The 22054-nt window shown below is 41.8% G+C and overlaps 1 protein-coding gene across 2 annotated transcripts in view; it reads right to left on the bottom strand.

Moving 5' to 3' along the window:
* sept12 (septin 12) overlaps window positions 1-22054 on the bottom strand; it is a 133898-nt gene that overhangs the window by 41423 nt on the left and 70421 nt on the right. For both annotated transcript variants that reach the window (XM_036589324.1, XM_036589323.1), the window contains exon 3: window positions 6176-6439. In XM_036589324.1, the coding sequence (XP_036445217.1) occupies window positions 6176-6439 (264 nt within the window). The remainder of the gene's footprint in view (window positions 1-6175; window positions 6440-22054) is intronic.

Raw genomic sequence — 22054 nt, 5'->3', positions numbered from 1 at the left:
CAACCAGCTTCTAAGACTGAACTTTGGAGGTGTGGAAAAACAGCACAGCAGATTTGAGTATTTTATTACTTCTGCATATAAAGCGCAATATAGGACTAATTAATCAATTAATTAATCAATCAATCAATTAATCAATATAGGACTCTTGATTAATCAATTAAAACTGACCTTTTCAGTGGGTCAGTAATGATTAGTTGATAGTTTGAATGATGATTATTGCATATTTTACATTTTATTACTCTCTTACAGTAATAGGCAACCCCTATTTCATTTTTGTGAATTATGTGGATTTTTTTCAGTATATATAAAAATATATATATTATTTGAACGGGTGCAGTGTTGTATTCTAGTCATTTTGCTGACGCTAAAGGGGTCTGTACCCTTTTGAGGGATTTGGCACAGAAAAAAAGTCACAGTGGAGGAGCAGCTGAATGAAAAGCACAAGCATAACCTTAAAAAACAGGGAATGAAAAAAGAGATAGAGAGAGAAAGAGAGAAAAAGCTCAGCAGAGAGCGAGGTGGCCTTGAATGTGTAATGCCGAGCCAATCATAAATCCCCGGTCAGGGAGGCCCACTGAGCCCCACAGGGCTGCAGGCTGGCCTCGCCTCGCAGGCCACAGACAGCACAACAATACCCCGCGCCATTTAATTAGGTACGGCCCACACTCACCACCCCGCCGCCTCTTTCCTGCATGCCTCCCTCCGCTCTCTCTGGAAGCCCTGGAGGGTCCTGAGCTTTGATTGGCCCAGCCTGAATAGGGTGGTCAGTTTGAATCGGGCAGGAGTCCAGTAAAATGCCTTAAGAGCTGGGCTGACTGGACGCTGAGAGCACAGGCCCAGCAGGTGGACTGAGAGAAAAAACTTGGCCAAGAAATAGCAGCTCCTCTTTTTTATTCAAGCTGTGTTCCAGTGATTTTATATGAAACAGGACAACAGCTGTCACGATTTATCGATTAATCATAGTGTTTTCATTTATTTATTTTCAGACAATCTTCAAAAAATCATGTTCCAGTAAAGTGTTTTGAAATCTTTAAAAGGCTATGCATGATTTATTTCTCAGAAAGTCTATTTTTAGAGTTTAATCTTTCACAACAACTCTAAATACTCGATTAATCGTCCAAATAATTGTTACTCAATTGCTAACATAAACAGTGGCAGCCCTACTGATGAGTACTAAAGCATCATGATACTGGATCCATATCCATATCAGCAGATAATTGCTTACAGTCTGAAGCATCGGACAGATGTTTAGATTTGGCTGATGTTTCAAACTGATATTTGTTACTGCATTTATTATACAGAGCGTTTATGCGATGCTGGGTTACCGCGCTAAAATATCTACATTATATTGCTGCATATCGCTGTTGTCGGAAGAAAAACTCATATCTCCAAAATGGTAACTTTACAGGAAAAGGAAAAAACCTACTTTACTTTTAATGTAAGTCAATGGAAGCAGACTTTTTTCCAAGTCAGTTTGGGTCGTTTCCTTTGGTTCACTCTTCATGAAATTTACAGACAATGTAAAGGGTAACAGGTATTTTCAAAATATGTCAAAAACTGAAAAATGACAAAAATTGAGATATGAGGTTTTCTTCTGACAGCAGAGTATATATTACCCTCTATAACTCTGTTGCTAATTCAGGCAGATGCAGTCCAAGTTTTCAATTTTTTAAGATTGTTTATGAATCTGCATCAGCACCACAATATCCAATACTGTGAAAATCCAACTTCTAAGACTGAACTTTGCAAAAAATATCCCTGCAGATTTCATTAAAAATCTGAAAGCAACACTCCTGAAAAGAATGGAAGTCAAAGGGTGGACATGCCAAATGTCGCAACATTCGATATTTTGTTTAGTTTTTGAGGCTTTTGTGTACGGCCGAATGCAAAAGTTTGGGCACCCCTGGTCAGATTCCATGTTTTGTCGATTGAGTGAAATTAAGTTAACACATCCTCTACAGGAAGCACATGGCTTTTTTCAGCTAATTTTAGTGCACAATTTCTATTTATTAGCCAGGTTTAACAAATAATAGGCCTCATTTAATACCCAATATGTTAAATTCAGCAAGTAAGCAGTAACTGTGCATTAATATGTGCAGAACTGTGTTCTCTTTAGAGGACGTATTAACTTACTAACACTTAGAAAATCAACAAAACATGGTATTTAATCAGACTTTTACACACGACTATCATTGTCTCTTCAATATGCTCCCTTTTAGTTTCCTGGATGCTGAAAAGTGAATCAGTTGCATTTAATTGCCATTTTCACTGGAAATTAAATGAATAAAGGGTGGTCTCGGACCTTTGCACAGTACTGTATGCACATGAAAAATGCATTTAATATCGACATCAGCCCCCAACTTTCATATCAGTGCATCTCTGCAAAGAAGGAACTCTAATTACAAGAGTATCTAAAATCACCAGCTTGCCGGAGCATCTGGCAGACAAAGAGGGCACATTTCCAGCTAAGCTAAAACGACAACAGGCGCTTCGCTGCTAAATAATAAGGCCGTCAGGTCTAATAACCGCTAATGTTAGTGTCTGAAAAACAGCTGAGCTTCAGACTTCGTTCGGTTCCACTGTTTCCTGTACACCTGCCCCTGTGTTTCCTCTGTCATGAGCCTCAGCCTTCCTGCTAGCACTCTAACCGCAAGCAGCTCGCAGCGTGTTTGCCTGGCCTTTTCACCGATTAAAAGCAGAATAATACGCAGCTCTCTTTCTCACACGCCACACCTCCGCAGGCCTGTGTGGTCCTGCGTGGCTAATTTTCTCTGCCGACTCGCCGAAGGATCCACACCCCCGCCCCGAATCCTCACCGGACTGTTCACACTCAGCAGGGCCTCAGCTAGAGCTGTGAACTCATGGTGATTCACTCACACACATGGGGTTGAGTGGTTCCTTGTACTGTGTGAACATATTATTGGCAGTCATTACATGCACACGACTTGCATTAGCCTACATGTACGCTGAGGCCTAGTCACACTGGCATTTGTGAGGAAAATGTAGTGAGCGAAATTACATTCAGTTCAATGGAATTTATGCAGATGAGCCAGAATTTTGCAGTGAATTAATTTCGCTACACATCAAGTTCAACTTTGGTGATCTTCGAAACCCAAATTCGCTTCGTTTAGCAGCACCAAACCTCCAAAACTGAGCTAACGCTTACTTAACTAGCGTCTAAGCACAACCTTTTTCACTGAACTTTCAACATTTCTGCATAATTCAATACTTAAGTTGTAAACAAGGTGTGGTTTGACGTGAAATGCTGGAGAGAAAGTTGCCGACTCTTTACAGTGGAACCAAATGTCCACAACACAAATAAAGCTATTATATTACTATTCAAGACTGAATTAAAAATCATATTAGGTCAAAACTTTCATAAAAGTGTCTCAGGCAGTGAATTCATAAGCATTACATGAATTAACTTTCTGTGAGGGAGTTTTTAGAGGTGGACGTCTGGTTCCTATCACCACCCCTGTGAACAGGTCTGACTCAGTTTCTCTAGAACAGAGCGTTTCACACCAAGAAATGCATGAATTGTTGAGTGGAATTCCCCTTTATTTCTTTATAGCCAGTGATAAATAAACACGTGAAAGAGATACTGCATGATACACATGATTCTCATGTAGTCACATATACATATGAAATGGTTATGAATTCATGGCCTGATGTCTGACACATTGTTTTAAGATAGCTTTGTGACAAAGTTTCAGCGTAAAATGAATCCGGGTCAGAGAATTACAGAGAATCCGGGTCCACGCCCCCAGTGAGCAAGCCTTGGCGACAGTGGCAAGGAAAAACTCCCTCAACAGGAGGAAGAAACCTTGAGAGGAACCAGACTCAAAAGGGGAACCCATCCTCCTCTGGTCGACACCGGATAACAGCACAGACACAAAACAGTATAAGTGGATAGACAGTCCCCACAGAAAACTTATTTTTTCAGATTTATGACTATTTTCCCATCACCAACATTCCATATAAAGCTCAGAAGACTCGTGTAGGTTCACTGGTGGTTCTGGATAGTAAATAAAATGTCTATATTTGTGTTGTAGTCATGGCGACCCCTGGTTCTGAATGATTCTGTTTACATCTCAAGGACTGCATTATTCAGAAATTTTGACAAAAAAAAATTGGTGGAACTCCTTCTTAACATGAGCTTGTTGCCAAGGACACACTGTCAAGATGTGAGCGCCAAAGTAGAGGAGCTGCAGCGGTCAGCTAAGTCAACTACTCTAGCTAGTGTTAGCTAGAACCAAAAAACAATAAAGATATTACTCTGTAAATGTTACATCAAAAAACTAACATGACGCATCATTTACTGAGGACAAAGATCTTTGTGTACAAGGTACAGCTGCATCAGTTAGCTCTAGTGTTAGCATTAGCTCATTCACTCATCTGAAGGGGCAGCCTGCAGTACTCAAGTGCAGTGACCAAGCCTGGGCCAAGCCTAGGCCAAACAGCTACTCTGACGTCAGTTGTGAACCAATGGTGTCACTGATTGGGCACTTTCGTTAAGCTACACTCGGCCAACACGTCGCCACACTGAACTTCATAATTAGAGATTATTGGAGTTCTGGTGTTCTCATAATTCCTTACAGCCATGACTGCAGTGTCTTTCTGAGTTGTACCATAATGACTGATTTGAAAATCGATTTGGGGTGACACCTGATATTTTGTGACGCATTGAAGAATCATAACTGTACTGATTTTCTGTCTAGTTTGTTGGCAGTGTGCACCAGTATTAGGTGCCTGAGTTTTCTTTGACCTAAGTTGCTTTACCACTGCTTTGTGGGACCAAAGCTGAAGTAAAACACCAGACTGGAGTTGTTTTAGTTTGTTTCATCAGTCACTTCTTTGGCAGTAGCAAACAATGACTCAACAAATCGTGTAAAGGCATGTGCAAGTCATTCATTGTTCTAATACTACTACAACAATAACATACACCGATCAGGCATAACATTCTGACCACCTCCTTGTTTCTACGCTCATTGTCCATTTTATCAGCTCCACTTACTATATAGGTGCACTTTGTAGTTCTACAGTTACAGACTGTAGTCCATCTGTTTCTCTGCAGACTTTGTTAGCCCCCTTTTACCCTGTTCTTCAGTGGTTAGGACCCCCATGGACCCTCACAGAGCAGGTACTATTTGGGTGGTGGATCATTCTCAGCAGTAACACTGATGTGGTGGTGGTGTGTTAGTGTGTGTTGTGCTGGTCTGAGTGGATCAGACACAGCAGTGCTGCTGAGGTTTTTAAACACCTCAGTGTCACTGCTGGACTGAGAATAGTCCACCAACCAAAAACATCCAGCCAACAGCGTCCTGTGACCACTGATGAAGGACTAGAGGATGACCAACACAAACTGTGCAGCAGCAGATGAGCTATCGTCTCTGATATCTACAAGGTGGACTGACAAGTTAGGAGTGTCTAATAGAGTGGACAGTGAGTGGACACAGTGTTTAAAAACTCCAGCAGCGCTGCTGTGTCTGATCCACTCAGACCAGCACAACACACACTAACACACCACCACCACCACGTCAGTGTTACTGCAGTGCTGAGAATGATCCACCACCCAAATAGTACCTGCTCTGTGAGGGTCCCATAGGGGGCATGACCCCTGAAGAACAGGGTAAAAGGGGGCTAACAAAGTATGCAGAGAAACAGATGGACTACAGTCTGTAACTGTAGAACTACAAAGTGCACCTATATAGTAAGTGGAGCTGATAAAATGGACAATGAGCGTAGAAACAAGGAGGTGGTCATAATGCTATGCCTGATCGGTGTAACATACACCTTATGCTATGACTATGCTTACTGTGATTATGATCCTTTGATAATCCATATAGTGTTCCAAAGCCTGCATTAGCAACGAGCTGAAGCGTACACCATGATGCTGAACCCACTCAGCATGTTCCGCAAGTTCATTTCCCAACAGATGAAAGCTGTTTTGGTTTGTTTCATCATGTTTTTCTGGAGTAGCAAACGATGACTCAACTAATCATGTACTGGCAATATCAGACCCACATAATGTGACCATTCATGCAATTACATAACTTAAATGCCTCTTTACGAAGTCGCTGTCACGCTCAGATTACCATTAGCCTGCGTTTTTGCTCATGTCAATCTTCTGAACGTAAACGCTCTCAGCTCAAGCCCAGGTGAAACTCAAACTCACCGACCACCATGATGTTGAACTCAAAGCCAGCCTTCATGGTCTTGCGCCTCATCTGGTCCAGCACGGCCTCGATGCCCACGTAGCCGAACAGGTCGCTGCCTTTGATGATGCCCTGCGTGTTCGGCTCACTGAAGCAGGACGGCGGCTGCTCCGGCTGCTTCATCACCTCCGGCTGCTCCTCCTCCTCCACCTGAAGCTCCACCTCCCTCTCCTCCTCCATCCGGACGGGCGGCTCCAGCTCCGAGTCCAGCTCCTGCGCCGTGTCTGCAAACGGAAAACAAAGGGAGAGATCAAGATGGGAGAACACTGCAACATGGCAATGTTAGTCTTTAGGGCTGCATGATATGGAGAAAATACATGCAGTTAGAATACAACTCACTTTAAAGTGCATTGGTGCATTAGTTATATGACAAGTCTGCATTATTTTGATGAGATATATATATATATATATATATATATATATATATATATATATATATATAAAAAAGACAAGCTGCTTTGTCCACAATACAACTATCATATCATAAATAAGACACAATAATACTTCATTCTGCTCTAATTACACTCTTTAGTACACACTTAAAAGTGATGGTTCTTCAAGGGTTCATGAACACTCAAAGAACCCTTTGCATGATTAAAGGGTTCTTTGCATTGTGAAAGCGATTTTCAGATTGATGTGGAACATGCTGTAGGTGATTCTATATAGAACCTTTTTTGAAAAAGCTTGTCAAGACACACAACAGAAGAACCCTTTTTGGTGCTACATAGGTCAAAATACAAGAAACAAATATGAATGTTTACTTATGCTTTTAACAGCATGTTAGTACTAACCTAAAAGTGGCGCTCATGAACGTTTCTTAGTTCTAGATTCAACATGGACATTTGAAGCTGGTAAAACACACTGAGGTTGTATGTATCAGTTTTACAGTAACTCTTTCAGTACAGCCGCCGCTGCTTTCCATTCCTAACGACTAACCAGAACACTGCTTAGACTACGACTCGTATTCACAGCCAGGGGTGTATCTAGAACCTCCAGACAATTTTTAGGATTTTATGATTTTATACAACAAGCGTGACAATTCTGTTACACATAAAATTGGCAAAAAAAAAAACAAATGTACTTTTTTAGCAGGCATAGAAGGCCCTGAGGGTTCCCCACTGATTCATTATAATACAGTCATATACATTTTAAAAAATGGTTTGATTGAAAATAAGTACACATTAGTAGTAATAACTACACATTATAATGCACAATTACTGTTTATTTGCTGAACTCAAGATAACATAAAATGTAGCCTGTGCCAAAGTCATTTTCTATTCTATGTTTTTGTACACTCTTAAAAATAGTGGTAGAAAATAGTAAAGAAAATGGTTCTATAGAACCATAAACACTTAAAGAACACTTTACATGATTAAAGTGTTATTTGCATCGTTAAATGTTTTTTTTTAGATTGATGGAGAATGTGCTGTAAATGTTTCCATATAGAGCCTTTCTGAAAATGGTTCTATATAGCACCAAAAATGGTTCCTTTATTGTTACAATGTCAGGCCTGTAACAACAGAATAACCCTTTTGTGGTACTATATAGAACCATATATAACACATTCTCCATCAATCTGAAGAACATTTTCACGATGTAAAGAAGCCTTTAGTCATGCAAAGGGTTCTTTGAGCATTCATGGTTCTATATAGAACCATTTTCTTTACTAAAGAACCCTTAACAGTGTGTTAATATGTTAACCTCAGCAAATAAATGGAACATTTGCTAAAATTTGTATTAAAATGTCATATTTAAGTGTGTCTTCCCTGTAAAAGAAACATTTGACCAGCGGTGTTGAAACCTTTACGTGCGACTATTTCTATGGTGTCTTATGTTTTCCAGCTTTTCAATTTTGACTCATTTGCTAGTGTGCATGCTAAGCAAGCCCCGCCCCCCATAAATATACCAGAAGATGCACAATAAGCATTAGCGAATGAGGCGAGATCTGTTTCAGGCCCTACAGAACAATATGCTGACTCCACTCTGCCTTTGTTAGATATATTTTCCCATGCCTCTGAATGAGAACCCGGGGCTCCACTTCCAGGAGGACACACTGACTTCACTCAGTGAGTCAGTGTGGTTAGCCAGGTACGCTTTCCCAAGCCTGCGTGTGAACTCGACTCGGTGCGCCGTGAGCATGCCCAGTGCGAGCCGGTGGAGATTAATGGAGATTATGATGACTGACAGGAGGCGAATGTAGGTGAGGCAGAGATTGATTCAGACGGTCTGCTGCGATAATGAAGACGGAGAATGCAGAACTGCCCATGCTTGTGCGTCTACCAGGCGCTGCTGGATGGTTGGATTGAGGCGGGGACGTAATCTGTTCGCGTGGGCCGCTGCTCTCCCCACCTCAGACTTCGCACGGCCCTCTGGGGGGGGCTGCACGGAAAGCACCTGCGATGTGCGCTGAACTTTACCCGCCAAGCCTTCAAACGGCCCCTCAGAAAATGACAAACAGAAAAACGTTGCTGCGGTTCAAGCTACAGTTTGTTCAGCTCAATTGAGCGCGCTTGCCAGAGAGCTGACTTATAGAGCAGGGTTCACTCCGCAGAGGCTGTCCACTGTGGTCTGGACGTCAGTCTGCAGGCCTGGCTGGATTATTCTACATTAAACCCGAATCGTGATTTTTCGGATTAGAATTCAGATCATGATTCTCATGTTTTATAGACACATTAAAACTTGTAAAGACTACTATGCACATTTATTGACTTCTTCCATATATCAACATGCACACAGTGGTCATTTGGCTTACTGCATCAAATACAGGGTGTGAACAGGGTAACCACTTTCCCATGTTATAAGCATGTAATAAGCAATTATATGAACTCTGCATAACGGGAATACGGCATATCATGCATACATTGAAATATATGCAATGCAAGAAGCTTGAGATCACCTTGCACATTGTCTGAGGTCAATGGTCACAGTGAATGGAGAGAGGGGACACTTGGTATAGGCAGAATCAACATTAGTCTTCATCCAGATCACTATTGGAATAAAATGCACAGTGCAAGGCTGCAGGACAACCTGGGGCACAGCCTACAGGGGTAGGTTAGCACTAATGTTCAGCTTATTCACAGTGCTACAGCAAGCGTGGTAAGGAGACTGGAGAAGGAGAAGGTCAGACTCTCAGTGGCCCCCGAAGATGAGAAAGTTAGCAGTTTCAAGTACATTTGCATTACATTTACATTCTGTATTGACAGGTTTTGAGTCTGCGCTTCTTATATTTTGTCAAAAAAATGACAAAAGGAGGGCAAACAGGACCGTAAAAGAGGTTTTTTCTCACAAAACAAGACTCAGCAAATTCAAATCATGATGAAATATCTCCTCTCCTGCTTAGAAACACAACGCTGAAAGTTTACAACCCGCATTTCCACACAATTCCTCCACAGAGCTACGAGTGGGAAGTCATTCATATTAAACTACAGCATGCTTCTCTGACCACTGCGACTAATGGCTGTAATCTGAGTCATCTGAAGTGATGTGCGGGTCAGCTTTGATGACATCCGCTGTCTCATGATCGTCCACCTTTGGGCACCGTCTCAGTGCTCGTTAAGCACATCCCTCCATCTCGCCGAGGAGAGTGAGACGGTGTTGATGCGGTTTGGCCTCGGGCGCTCGGCTGTTATTCACTTTCTCAATAAGCTTTTACTGAAGGCTCCCTCATGCCACGCCACGGGCCACCCATCGCCTCCACGAGCCGGATCACAATTAAAGCTCCAGCTCTGAGTCTGGGCAGCAGTGAGTGACTGCTATGTGAACTCCACAGTGCGCCGTATCTGCCGAGTTACATCTGAGCAGCGTTAATGTGGTGCATATCAGTGAAGTGAAGCGCGCTATGCAAAACCACTGACTCAAAATACAGTGCCAGTCATGATGTGTATGAATAATTTCGATCGGCATCGCCTTAGACGCCCTCAAGGTAAAGCGTAAGCTGACAAACAGGAAACAACCGTGCATGAATGCTACGCTCACCACTGCCAGCTACTATTACTGAAATCAGAGAACCTGCACAGAGCACAACGCTATAAACAGCAGGTGTAGGAAACGGCTATGATTTTCTGCTAATACAAAACTAGTATTCTGATATTCAAGGGCTCTTCACAGTGGTGGTGATAGGAACCAGACGTCTGAAGAGTTTAAAGCCTCTAAAAGCTCCTTCACATGAGATGGTTATGAATAAGCTGCCCTTGGGCCTCATTCACCAACATCTTAAGTTTGTTCTTAAGTGTGTTCCTGAGAAAGGTCCTAAGAAAAAGTCTACGTCAGATTTATAATGAGCTCTTACAGCGCAGAACCGTTCTCACCTTTGTGCTCCTGAGTGTGTGTAGATTCTGTTCTTACCTAAGAACAAATCCCAAATAAGAAAACACTGGTGAACGTCAGAATCTTCGTGAAAACTGTGTAAGTGGGTTTTAAGAAGAAGTGAGGCCCATTGGAGAAGATTTTAGAACGTTTTTGAAGTCCATTCTCGGTGGAGGGGTACATGAAGAGTGCTTTGAAGCAAAATAGTCCCCAAAGAAAACTTTATTATTATTCTTTTTTTTACATTTCTACTATTTATCATCATCATCATGCCATATAAAGCTCAGAAGACTTGTGTAGGTTCACTGGTGGTTCTGGATAGTAAATTAAATGGCTATATCTGTGTTGTAGTCATGGCGACCCCTGGTTCCTATCACCACCACTGTAAAGACATCTGAGAAAGTTTCTTGTACGTCGTACAGAAGTTTCTCTACAATGAACCGTTTCGCATTAAACCACTCGCGATTGAATTATGCACAAACTCTGATGCCCTGAGTCAGAAACTTGAATGAACTTAGTCAGAATTGTTCACAGTGGTGGTGACAGGAACCAGACATCCGCCTCTTAAAGCTCCCTTACAGGAAAATTGTAACAATAATGCAAATGATTAGTATGACTTATTTTACATGAATACTGTTATTTATATTACTGGTATTATAAATGATACTGATAATAGTTTTGGTTATTTAACTGCAAAGCAAGCATTTTTTTAGCAGAAGCGTAGCCAAGGGGTGGCCAGAGGTGGCCACTGCCATCCCAGCATGTAGTATGGCCACCATTCTGGCCATAAAGTGCAGTCTGGCTAGCTTTCTAATCAACAGATCAGAATTTTTAACCTGATAACCTGTAACCAGAGCAGCCTAGAGCAGGGGTCAGCAACATGCGGCTCTTTTACTGCCCTGTTGTGGCTCCACAGCTGAATTAGATTTGTAGTAAAAATAAAATAATCCTCCTTTACAGTAAAATAAAGCTCTGCTGATCGTTCAACACAGTTTAACAATAAATGGTCTTAAACTCTGGAGTTAATGTAGAACTGCTAATTCGCCCTTTAACCCTGAAGATCAGCACAGACTGCTGGTCACCATAGCAACGCAGACAACAGTCTCGCCTAGATAGTAGCTAACAAAACGGCAAAGAGAGAGAGATTTAAGATGAACATCGATAATTTGGAGACAAATTGATTATTTGCGTTTGTAATCAGTTCAGTTCAGTTCAATAAGCTTTATTGGCATGACCATATTTAGTTACAAGAAAAATGAACATTTAGAACAGAGTGTAAGAACTCTTAATCACTCCAGCTGGTTTCGTGAAACGTTTAATCTGCAGTGAGAAACTGACAAACACTGAAAAGTCGTGAAGCTGAAGTCGCTTCCCATTCGCCAGTTTCTTGTTTGAATTCTCCCGTTCCACCTTAAGTGATGCAACAGTGACATTCATTTAAGGTGGAACGGAAAATTCAAACAAGAAGCTGGTGAATGAGAAGCGACTTCAGCCTCGTAAAAAACGAACGAGAGAGACGTTTTACAAGAAACTATTCTACTTTTTCTGAAGAGTTTCCTGCCGGAGATGTGAGAAAAGCTGCTATAGCTGAGCTAAAGCTTAAAGCAGAGCAAAGTAAGTCTGTGTTTTTATTTATGTCATATTTTTTTTAGTCTATATTAGTACATCAGCACATACTGAGACATAATGGACATAAAATGTTGTGGCTCCCAAGGTGGATTAATTTTTGGTAAAGGGACAAAATGGCTCTTCTTAACATTTGGGTTGCTGACCGCTGGCCATAAGGAACAACTTTCATGGCCTGTGCATTTTATTTTTCTTAATGTTGTCCACTGAAGAAATTGATGTGTTAATTTGCTTGATTCAAATACACAATGAATAAAATATAGTAACAGTTTTGCCTTTCAGTTTACTTTTGGCAATAATTGTGCTGCTATAGTATTTTATTCATGTGGAAATGATGGAAACATCACTTTTGTATGTAATTTTATTATAGTAGCGCTACTGTATTGATTTTTTTCCAAGCACCACGCCACCCCAGTAAAACCTCTGGGTCCAATTTGGCCACCCAATTCTAAAAGTTCTAGCCACGCCCCGTTTTTCAGGATGTTACGCTCAAATTTACACACATTCCTACCAGATGTGAGTTTGACTGTACAGATGCACCACATTGATGAATAACAGTCAGTGGAATTTGCATGTACAGCAGCAAACTGGGTTCAGGTCGGGTCCAGGTTTCAGTTTTATACCTGCGCAGACCTTTAAACTCTACTGAGTTCACGTACACAACAGCTAACAGTCCATTTTTCTTGGGTTGAGGGACAGCAGCGTCACTAGGTGCAGGTAGCTCTGGTCCAGATGACTTAATAGGCTATAAATAAACAGCACCGGCTCCAGCCACTGAAATAGAACTAATCCCTCACTTCTTATTGGCTAACTGCCTTCACATCACAGCAAACCAGCCAGTGCTCCAGCATGTTCCTGCACACGAGAGCCAATCAGAATCAGCCAGAGAAACTGCCACAATATTTACACCCAGCTGAACATAAACCTGAAACACAGAGAACACAAGCATCATTCTGCTTTAGCATGATCCCTTCTTCAGCCGACAGAGTGAGAAACCATCCGTCACTGACTCAGAACAGAGAGAGGGAGCGAGAGAGAGAGAGAGAGAGAGAGAGAAACAGAGAGAAACACAGAGAGAGAGAGAGAGAACAGGGAAGAAAGAGAGAGAGAGAAAGGGGAAGAAAGAGAGAAGAGGGCTGAAAGAGAGAGAGAGAGAGAGAGAGAGAGAGAGAGAGAGGGAGAGAGAGTTGATAGACAGCTAGAGAGAAAGGGGGAAGAGAGAGAGAGAGAGAGAGAGAGAAAGGGGAAGAGAGAAAAAGAGAGAGAGACAAATAGAAAAGATAGAAGAGAGAGAGAAAGGGGAAGAAAGAGAGAAGAGGGCTGAAAGAGAGAGAGAGAGAGAGGAGAGAGAGAGAGAGAGAGTTGATAGACAGCTAGAGAGAAAGGGGGAAGAGAGAGAGAGAGAGAGAGAGAGAGAGAGAGAGAGAGAGAGAGAGAGGGGAAGAGAGAAAAAGAGAGAGAGGCAAATAGAAAAGATAGAAGAGAAAGAGATGGAGAAAGAGAGAAAAATGAAGACATGTAAAGGAGAGAAACAATTTAGGAGAAATGAGACAGAGAGAAAGAGAAAGAAGAGAGGGAGTGAGAGGGAATGAAAGGAGAGAGTAAGAGAGAAATGAAACCAGAGATGTAAAAGAAAGAATTTAAGAGAGATTAGACAGAAAGAGAGAAAGAAGAAAGAAAGAAAGAGAGAGAGAGAGAGAGAGAGAAATAGAGGAGAGTGTTACTGAATGACAGACAAAAGAAAGAAAAACAGATGAAGACAGAAACCAGACAATTCTCTCGTACACCAGTCACCAATAAAGCACCAACAGTCTGATATTAAATTCAGCTGTACAGAGAGAGAGAGAGAGAGAGAGAGAGAGAGAGAGAGAGAGACAGACAAACACATGCCGTCTCGGCCAGGCGGGTTGGTGGTGAGCGAGAGGGGTGGACTCGTCCTCCAGAGGCCTGAGAAAGACAAACAGAACGCCATGGCGCGCTGAGGAGAGCCACCGCTGAAGAAAGACAGAGCTCCCGCAATTAAAGGGAAAAATGAAGGCTGAGCTGAGTCTGTGTTTGATCAGGTTTCGCTCGCCCTGCTTCACGAACGCCTCCTCGTGCACCTGACAACAACAACAGCACGAGAACTACGCAGCAAGAAAACGAGAAGCAAATCACACGAGCCTTTCACTGCCCCATGACAAAACCCTGAGATCAGAATCAAAACTACAGACGAATCTGTACAAAGAGCTTTACAGCAAAGTCAAAACACTTTACACGCACATTTAGCTTCATTCATAGCAGTTACTGAATGATTCACAGTGGATATCATACAGTATCATGTTGTACAGTAACTGTGACGATTCAAAGAGGTTGCTGCATATTTCATACTAATTACTGAATAATTTGTATTAGTTACTGTATAATTCACAGTGGTTGCTGTATAATTCATACTAGTGGTTACTATATAACTCAGTAGATACTGAATAACTCATACTAGTTACTGTATAATTCTTAGCAGTTACTAAGGAATCCATAGTAGTTAGACTAATTCATACCAATTACTGTATAACTCATAGTAGATAGTCAATAATTCATAGTAGATATTCAATAATTCATAGCGGTTACTGAATAATTCATACTAGTTAGTGAATAATTCATACTAATTACTGTATAATTCTAAGCTGTTACTAAGAAATCCATAGTAATTACAGACTAATTCATAGCGGTTACTGAATAATTCATACTAGTTACTGTATATTTCTTAGCCGTTACTATGAAATTCATAGTAGTTACTGAATAATTCATACTAGTTACTACATATTTCATAATAGTTGCAGTGTGATTCATAGTGGATACTAAACAATAAATCTTAAGATTACAAAATGAATAATAATCCTAGGGTTCAAGGGGTTCAGAACCCAAAACTGATTAACCCCTTTGACTGCAAACATTATAGAGTTATTATCCAGTAACCTCTATGAATAATTCTGTGAAAACTGCTACAGCATTAAGTTAGATTAGTTATTCATGAGGAATTAAACTATCGTAAAGCATTTAAGTGATTAAAGGTCAAAATAAAAGTGACTGACATTAAAAACAAAGTGAAAATAAAGTTTTAACCCCTTAAATGCACCGGAAGCATTCCTCACTGCTGTAAACCTGCTCTGTAATTAGGGGATAATGATCTTGGTAACAACATCATTTGTAGGCGTGTATAAGGTCCTTAACTTAGATGCTGAGCAGGACAGTGTCATGACGACACAGACACAACATGGACATGAAGAGGGGTCAGCTGGGGTCAGACAATGCTGAACATGTGAGAGTGTGAGCATATAAGGAGTCGTTTTAGCTGCTAGCGGCTTCCAAATCTGATGCAGTAACATCTTTTATCTGAAGTTCTGATCAGGAACGGAAGGAGGCAGATGTTTTACACCGTCTTCGTCCAGTAAACCTAGACAGACGCTAGTCATTAGTTTCAGTGCAGCTCTACGGCCTCCCGAGCAGAAACAACAGCAGATGTGCAGGTATAATTAAAGCTGTAGCCGTTTGTACGATTGCAATCGCACAAGTTTAAACTGGTAGAATAACGTGTTTCTTATTTTAGCTCCAACTTTAAGTGATTTTAATGTGTGCATTACACGACAACAGCCTAACACCAGTTAGAAACCTGATGCAAGGCGTGTTTATCAGTGTAAATCGACTTGTTACACGAGAAAGACTGTTGCAATTTCTCATTTTCTAGTGTTTCCACAGAGAATCCCCACTGCCAGCATCACTTAGTCAAAGCCTAAAAGGATAATGGACAAAAATTGCCACAAAAACAGCCCCATGATGTAATTACAGGTCATCTCAAATGCATTTAAGCGCAAGAGTTCTCCATGAAGCGGCCACAAAAGTGAGTTTATGTCTTCTTTCTGCAGCAAACCGCCCTGTTTTCTTGTGCATTTAGACAAGCTACTCACTTTTTTGGTCTGTTTCCCACGAACGAAGTCAAATTGCGAAGCACAAACGCAGAAAAGGCTGATGGTTGATACACGGGCTGAATTACTCACAAGGCTTAACGTGACAGGAAGTAATCTTACTGCCTCAAAAGTTCAGACATGAGAATTTCTGCAAGATCTGCTTCCTCAAATTGCTCAAAGAAGGCAGTAAAAAAAAAAAATCATTAAAAAACAGCGCTCACCCCTCCCCCTGTGGGTGCCACCGGCTGCATTGTTATCAGAAGGCCCGCGAGGCTGAGCCCAGAGGATCTACACTTCTTACCTTCTCTCATTCACAAAGCTCTATCCACAGCCAGGGCAAATCCACTGCTCCGGGAAGCTTCGGCCGCTCCGTGCAGGGAAAAGGCCTCCGAGGCTCTTTCTGCCTGTCTCTCGCCCTCTGTTTCTCTCGCTCGCTCTCTCACGCGGGAGTGAAAACTTTAGCCTCCTGCTTTGAGATGTGCAGAGTGTTAGTGCTAATGAACCTCTCTCTCTCTCTGAGTGACTGACTGAGTGAGCGAGAGAGAGAGAGAGAGAGACAGAGCGGGGGTAACGGCTAAAGCTGTTCTCAGTCATTCACATGCAGATTGCCAAGGAGCTCACGCTAATCCAAAGGAGTACTTCTCCACTCCTCCCCCCACTCCCTCCTTCTTCTCCTCTTTTATTCTCTTCTCTTTTACTCACTTCTCTACTCTTCTCCTGTCATTGTCTTTTACTCTCTTCTATACTCTACGTATCTCTTCTCCTCTTTTTTCCTCTTCTCTCCTCCTTTCCTCTTCTTTTTTCCCCTCTTGTATTCCCTTTTCCTCTCTTCTCTTCCCCTCTATGCTTCTTTCCTCCCTGTTCCTCTCTTCTGTTCTCTTTTCCACTTTACCTCCCTTTTCTTGTCTTCTCTTTTCCTCTTTTTCCTTCTCCTCCCTTCCTCTCCTCTGTTCTCTTATCTTCTCTTTTGCTCTGTTACCCTTTCTACTCCTCTCTCCTCCTCTCTTCTCTCATCGTCCCCTCTATTCTTCCTTCCTCTCTTCTCTTTTCCTCTCTTTCTCTTCTCTCCTCGTCTCTTCTCTTTTACTCTGTTACCCTTTCTACTCTTCTCTTTTCCTCTCATCTCCTCTCTCCTCTACTCTCCTCCTCTCCTCCTTCATTTGCACACCACTGAAGCCCACCCTAGCACCCCTGCCGACCGCGGAATGAGGTGAATAAGTAATTGACCTATAAAATCAATTAGTTGAAAACACTGTGATTTTCTGAGGAGCAGAGACTTTCTCACCCCCCCCCTCCACTCCCCCCAGCACCAACCCCCCTCCCCCACAGGCACATCTAACCTCTCCTTCTGCTCACACTATGATAAAACACAGCCTTACTGCTCTGATAGAGGCCAAATGTCAGGCCAGGCAGGACTTATTAGACTGTGAAGGGCCGCTGATGATGATGAGCAGTGGACATGAAAGAGCTTCTAACAAACACACAGTCATCATGCAGGGAGAACATTACAGTAGTGGTGACGTTTATGAATCAGACTTATTTTCTTCATTAAGGTATTTATCAAATCGAGGATGCTCCTCACTTGGGGGAGCAGTTTTCATTTCCAGCGAAGAGCAGCTAGACAAGGAAACGGCCCGAAATTACTTTGAAAAATTCTGGTTCCATTGACTTACATTAAAAGTAAGGTATGTTTTTTGCTTCTCCTGTAAACTTACCATTTTGGAGATACAAGGTTTTGTTCCGACAGCAGTGATATGGTTCACGAATCAACGAGGCCGTCTCATAACGAGGAAGGACATATATTATTAACAGTTCTAGACTTCTAAAGGTTAAAGCTACACTTGCAAACATTCCCAAGATGTTCTAAAGGGTTGGGAGACTTTGCAATCCTTCGAATACCCATGTGTCAAACACAAGGCCAGTGGGTCAGGTAAGGCCCGTAGCACAATCCCCTATCCTACCCTATCCCCTATTAACATTAGCCCATTTCACAATGTGCTGCATTACAATCCCCAGCATGCACTGCAACATGAAGTGTGCTAAAGCTTCCCCCCCCAACAGCAATTTATGGGACAGTGGTTACAGTCGTACCACACCGGTCACATCATCAAACACACTAGCTGCGTTTCAGCAGCAGTCTGACCAATATAAACACTTGGCACGCTAAAAGAAAAACACATAGTATGCTTAAAGTGAACGATGGGGTTTCTGAGCTTGAAGAGCTTTTTACTTCCAGTATTTGTCCCGTTTGAGAGCTGGTGTGGCCATAATGAAAGAACACCACAGTAAGTACCGCTATGAAACAAAACACTGGAGGGCTGGACAGACAGCAGAGATGAAGGAGGCCGTTCTCTGGCCCTCGGATTTGGTGAGATTTTTTAATATGGCCCTTGAGTTTGACGCCCTTGGTCTAGAGTCAAAGTAGCTACTGACAGCTGGATTGGTGAGCGGCACACATTTAACCTCTGATTCTCCAGGGTATATTTTGGTTCGTCCATCTGAATTTTCATGACCAAATCGTGAGGCAAATTATCCAGTAACTGCCTGAAATAAATGTAAATTTTTATTTTATTTATTTATTTTTTCTTTGTATAAGTTCCCTCAAATTAACAGAACGTGTGTTATGATCACACATATTGCTATATGCTTACAATTTACTGCTGAAAGCCAAAAATCTTAGACGCTCTTTGTATTATTTTATAAAAATAATTTTTACAGAGCAGATCACTGAAGAGACGCCATCTGTTTATAGTTTATAGCCCAGATTTGTGGAAAAATGGGTCGACTTTCAGTAGGAAACTGAGTTCAGCTTCTTTTATTATAAGGGTTTAAAACTACATCACCCATCTATTTGACTGGAAAGAAGACAGTTACAGCTCTCATACGACCCCCACCTTTAGAATGTCGCTTATGAAATATGAAAGTTATGAAGAATATGACGAAGTGCGTTTTGGAACCACCGGTGGTCTCAAGGAGTTGAAAAGGTTAAAGCATTCAATTCTATAAAACTGCAATATTCAAAAGAAAAGCTGTGCTTTTTAGAGCCCCTAAAGCTCTAGCTACAAGGAAACATACTATTTATGATATAATACGATACAGTATGATATGCTGGGATTTAGTTCATTACAATTTGATACAACATGACACGCTTTGTTATTAACAACTGAAAAGAAGTAACGTTCTGATCTGATAGCACTGGTTTGCAGTACAACTGCTTTAGAACTGAAAGTTCATTCAGCCAGCCAGCACATCCTGAACAGATTCAAATCTATCTCAAATGAGATTTTGTTATTGTAAAGATAAATCCGTGCAACGTTTATGCTGCTAACAGTAGCTGCGAGGCAAAAGCAGAACAGCTTCAAAAAAACCTGACACAGTGAAGAGTTTGGAGAAAATAAATAGGCTTCTCAGGCTGGACTGTTTAAACAAAGCAAAACTGGCCCAGTCTGGACAGTTTCACAAAGGAAGTGAAGGAGTTTTACTTACTCAAATTTTACGCAGCTTTAACTTATCGCACAGGCCCGAGTGCAAAAGTCGTCTATAAAGTGACACTGACCTTATATGAGCGTGCAGCTCGGTGCGGCCATGTATGGATGCTGGCTTTAGCCTGTACGAAGGGGAACGGCCTCTTCTGAGGCACTGGAGGGGCCCATGTGTGGCCGCATGAGTGAGGGAGCATGCTGAGATGCAGAAAGGATGGTTTTCATTGTCAGGATCACAATACAGGCCCTTTTCCCAACACTCAGGAGATGCCTGATGCATAATAATGACTGCAACATCGTCTTTTCAGACTCACTACTGGCAAAGCCACAAAAAAACAGAACGAGCCAGCCAGCCGGTCACCAAGTGCAATTTTCAGGAACAAACAAACACTGCCCACCAAGAGCAAAAGACACAACCATCCAAACACACGAACACGAAAAACCTATTCAGCCACCGATTGCTGATGAGCTAAAGCACTTTACAAACATTCAGGAGTCTTCAATGTTGACAATATCACTATATTTCTCATTACAGGACCATATTCAGCTGATTTTACCAATGATTTAACGATGGTTACAGTACCAAAACAATCAGGCTTGGAACAACAACAGAATCCATTCAGCTCAGGTTCTTCAAAGAACAGATTTTCCATCATAGAGAACCATTCCACTATGCAAAGAACCACTTAGGCTTTCAAATAAGTGTTCATGGTTCACACATATAACCAGTGTCTTTGCTAAAGAACCCCTGAAGAACCATTTTAAAGAGCAGATCTGAGCTAATTGCACCTCTCAGGTCATACATACTTAGAAGTGGGCGAAATGGCAAAAATATAAAATCACGATACTTTCCACACAATATTTAGTTTATTGATACACTGAAAAAAAGTAAAAATGTGCCATATGTAAGTACAGTTATTTACTATTATTTTATATATCAGCAATACTGCCACGCGCTTAATCCAATTAAAGTACAGTAAGGATGTCAACGATACGCTCAAAAAAGCATATTGTAATGTGATGTGACGCAATATATCATGATAATGATAAATATAGTCATTTTGTCCAACCCTGCTTTGCATTCCAATACCCTAATAATGTGAGATACAGTGGATACATGGTTTCCACTTGGCGCAGAATCATTTTTCGCAGTGTAAAAAAAGTATATCGCAAAAGAAAACAGAAAAAGAGTGACAGAGTAGATTAGAGACGTCCTTGTCCTTTACCTTAGCTGAAGTGAGGGACGGCAGCAGTGGCCAGGCCACGAGTAATGCCAGCCAGCAGAGTGTAAAGTGTTCAGGATGTCAGTTACAAAAGCAGCCGTGTCAGAGAGAGAGAGAGAGAGAGAGAGAGAGAGAGAGAGAGAGAGAGAGAGAGAGAGGGTGTGTCATAACCAACCACAGACAACACTCAGAGTGATGCATTTCCTCGCCTGTGGGTCTCTCTTCTCTCTCTTCCTGGTTGTATTTGAACCAAATCCGCTCTATTCAAATGCGTTGCATTCAGTTCAGTTCAGTTCAGTTCAGTTCAGTTCAATTCAGGCAAATATTTCACATTATGCTCATTGGCCACTTCATTTCACCTTGTCAGTGTACAGTTAGAGACTGTATCCCATCTGTTGAACAATTTGTTATATCCCTTCATCAGTGGTCAGTTTCTGACCAAAGAGCCGCTCTTGGTTGGATATTCTTGGCTGGTGGTCCACTCCCAACCTAGCAGTGTCACTGACACGCCCCAATAACACCACCGTGCCAAAGTTCGTTCCAGCACCACACACACCACCATGTTAGAATCACTGCTGTGCTGAGAACGGTCCACCACCCACATAATATCTGGACAACAGCGCCCTGTGGTCAGAAACTGAGCAATGATACATGGGATGGAGGGGGGCTGATAAACTGTGCACCAGCATGTCCTGTACAGTCTGTAATTGTCAGAAATGGGACTTTGAGTCGCATGTTGACTGACTCATGATTCGCCCTTAAATGACTCACGAATCAGACTTGAGACTCATGACTCAGCCCGAGAACACGAACAAAATAGATTCAATTAGGACCACCAACCTTAATGTGGTGCATGAACAAAGTATTTCCTTTGTGACGTGACAGTTTTGCCGCAGTCTTGCGGCATCACTGCTGCAAGGCCGTTCGGCAGGTTCAACACAGCCTCAAATAACAAGCTTTTCATTACAGGAAAACCTTCAGACTGACGGACAGAACTGAGGCACTTCATGCGGTAAATTAAAGCAAAGAGGCAAAACAACCTGAAGCAGCTGGCTAGCACGTAGCTTCCCTTACAAAAAAGCCACATATATTTCAAGGGAGGTGTGCAAAACCCATGTGTTTACTTGTGAGTAACGTGTGATCACATGATACAATACACACGTATATGAAAAATAACATGTACAGTGCAAAAAACGTATTCACATGTAAAGTTTTCTGTAGGGGTTGGATAGCAATTATGCTAGCTAGCGTGCTAGCTT

This window comes from Colossoma macropomum, unplaced genomic scaffold, assembly GCF_904425465.1.
Source record: "Colossoma macropomum unplaced genomic scaffold, Colossoma_macropomum, whole genome shotgun sequence".
NCBI classification, from domain to species: Eukaryota; Metazoa; Chordata; class Actinopteri; order Characiformes; family Serrasalmidae; genus Colossoma; species Colossoma macropomum.
Note: the sequence above shows the minus strand (reverse complement) of the source record. Positions and strands in the feature narration are given on the sequence as shown.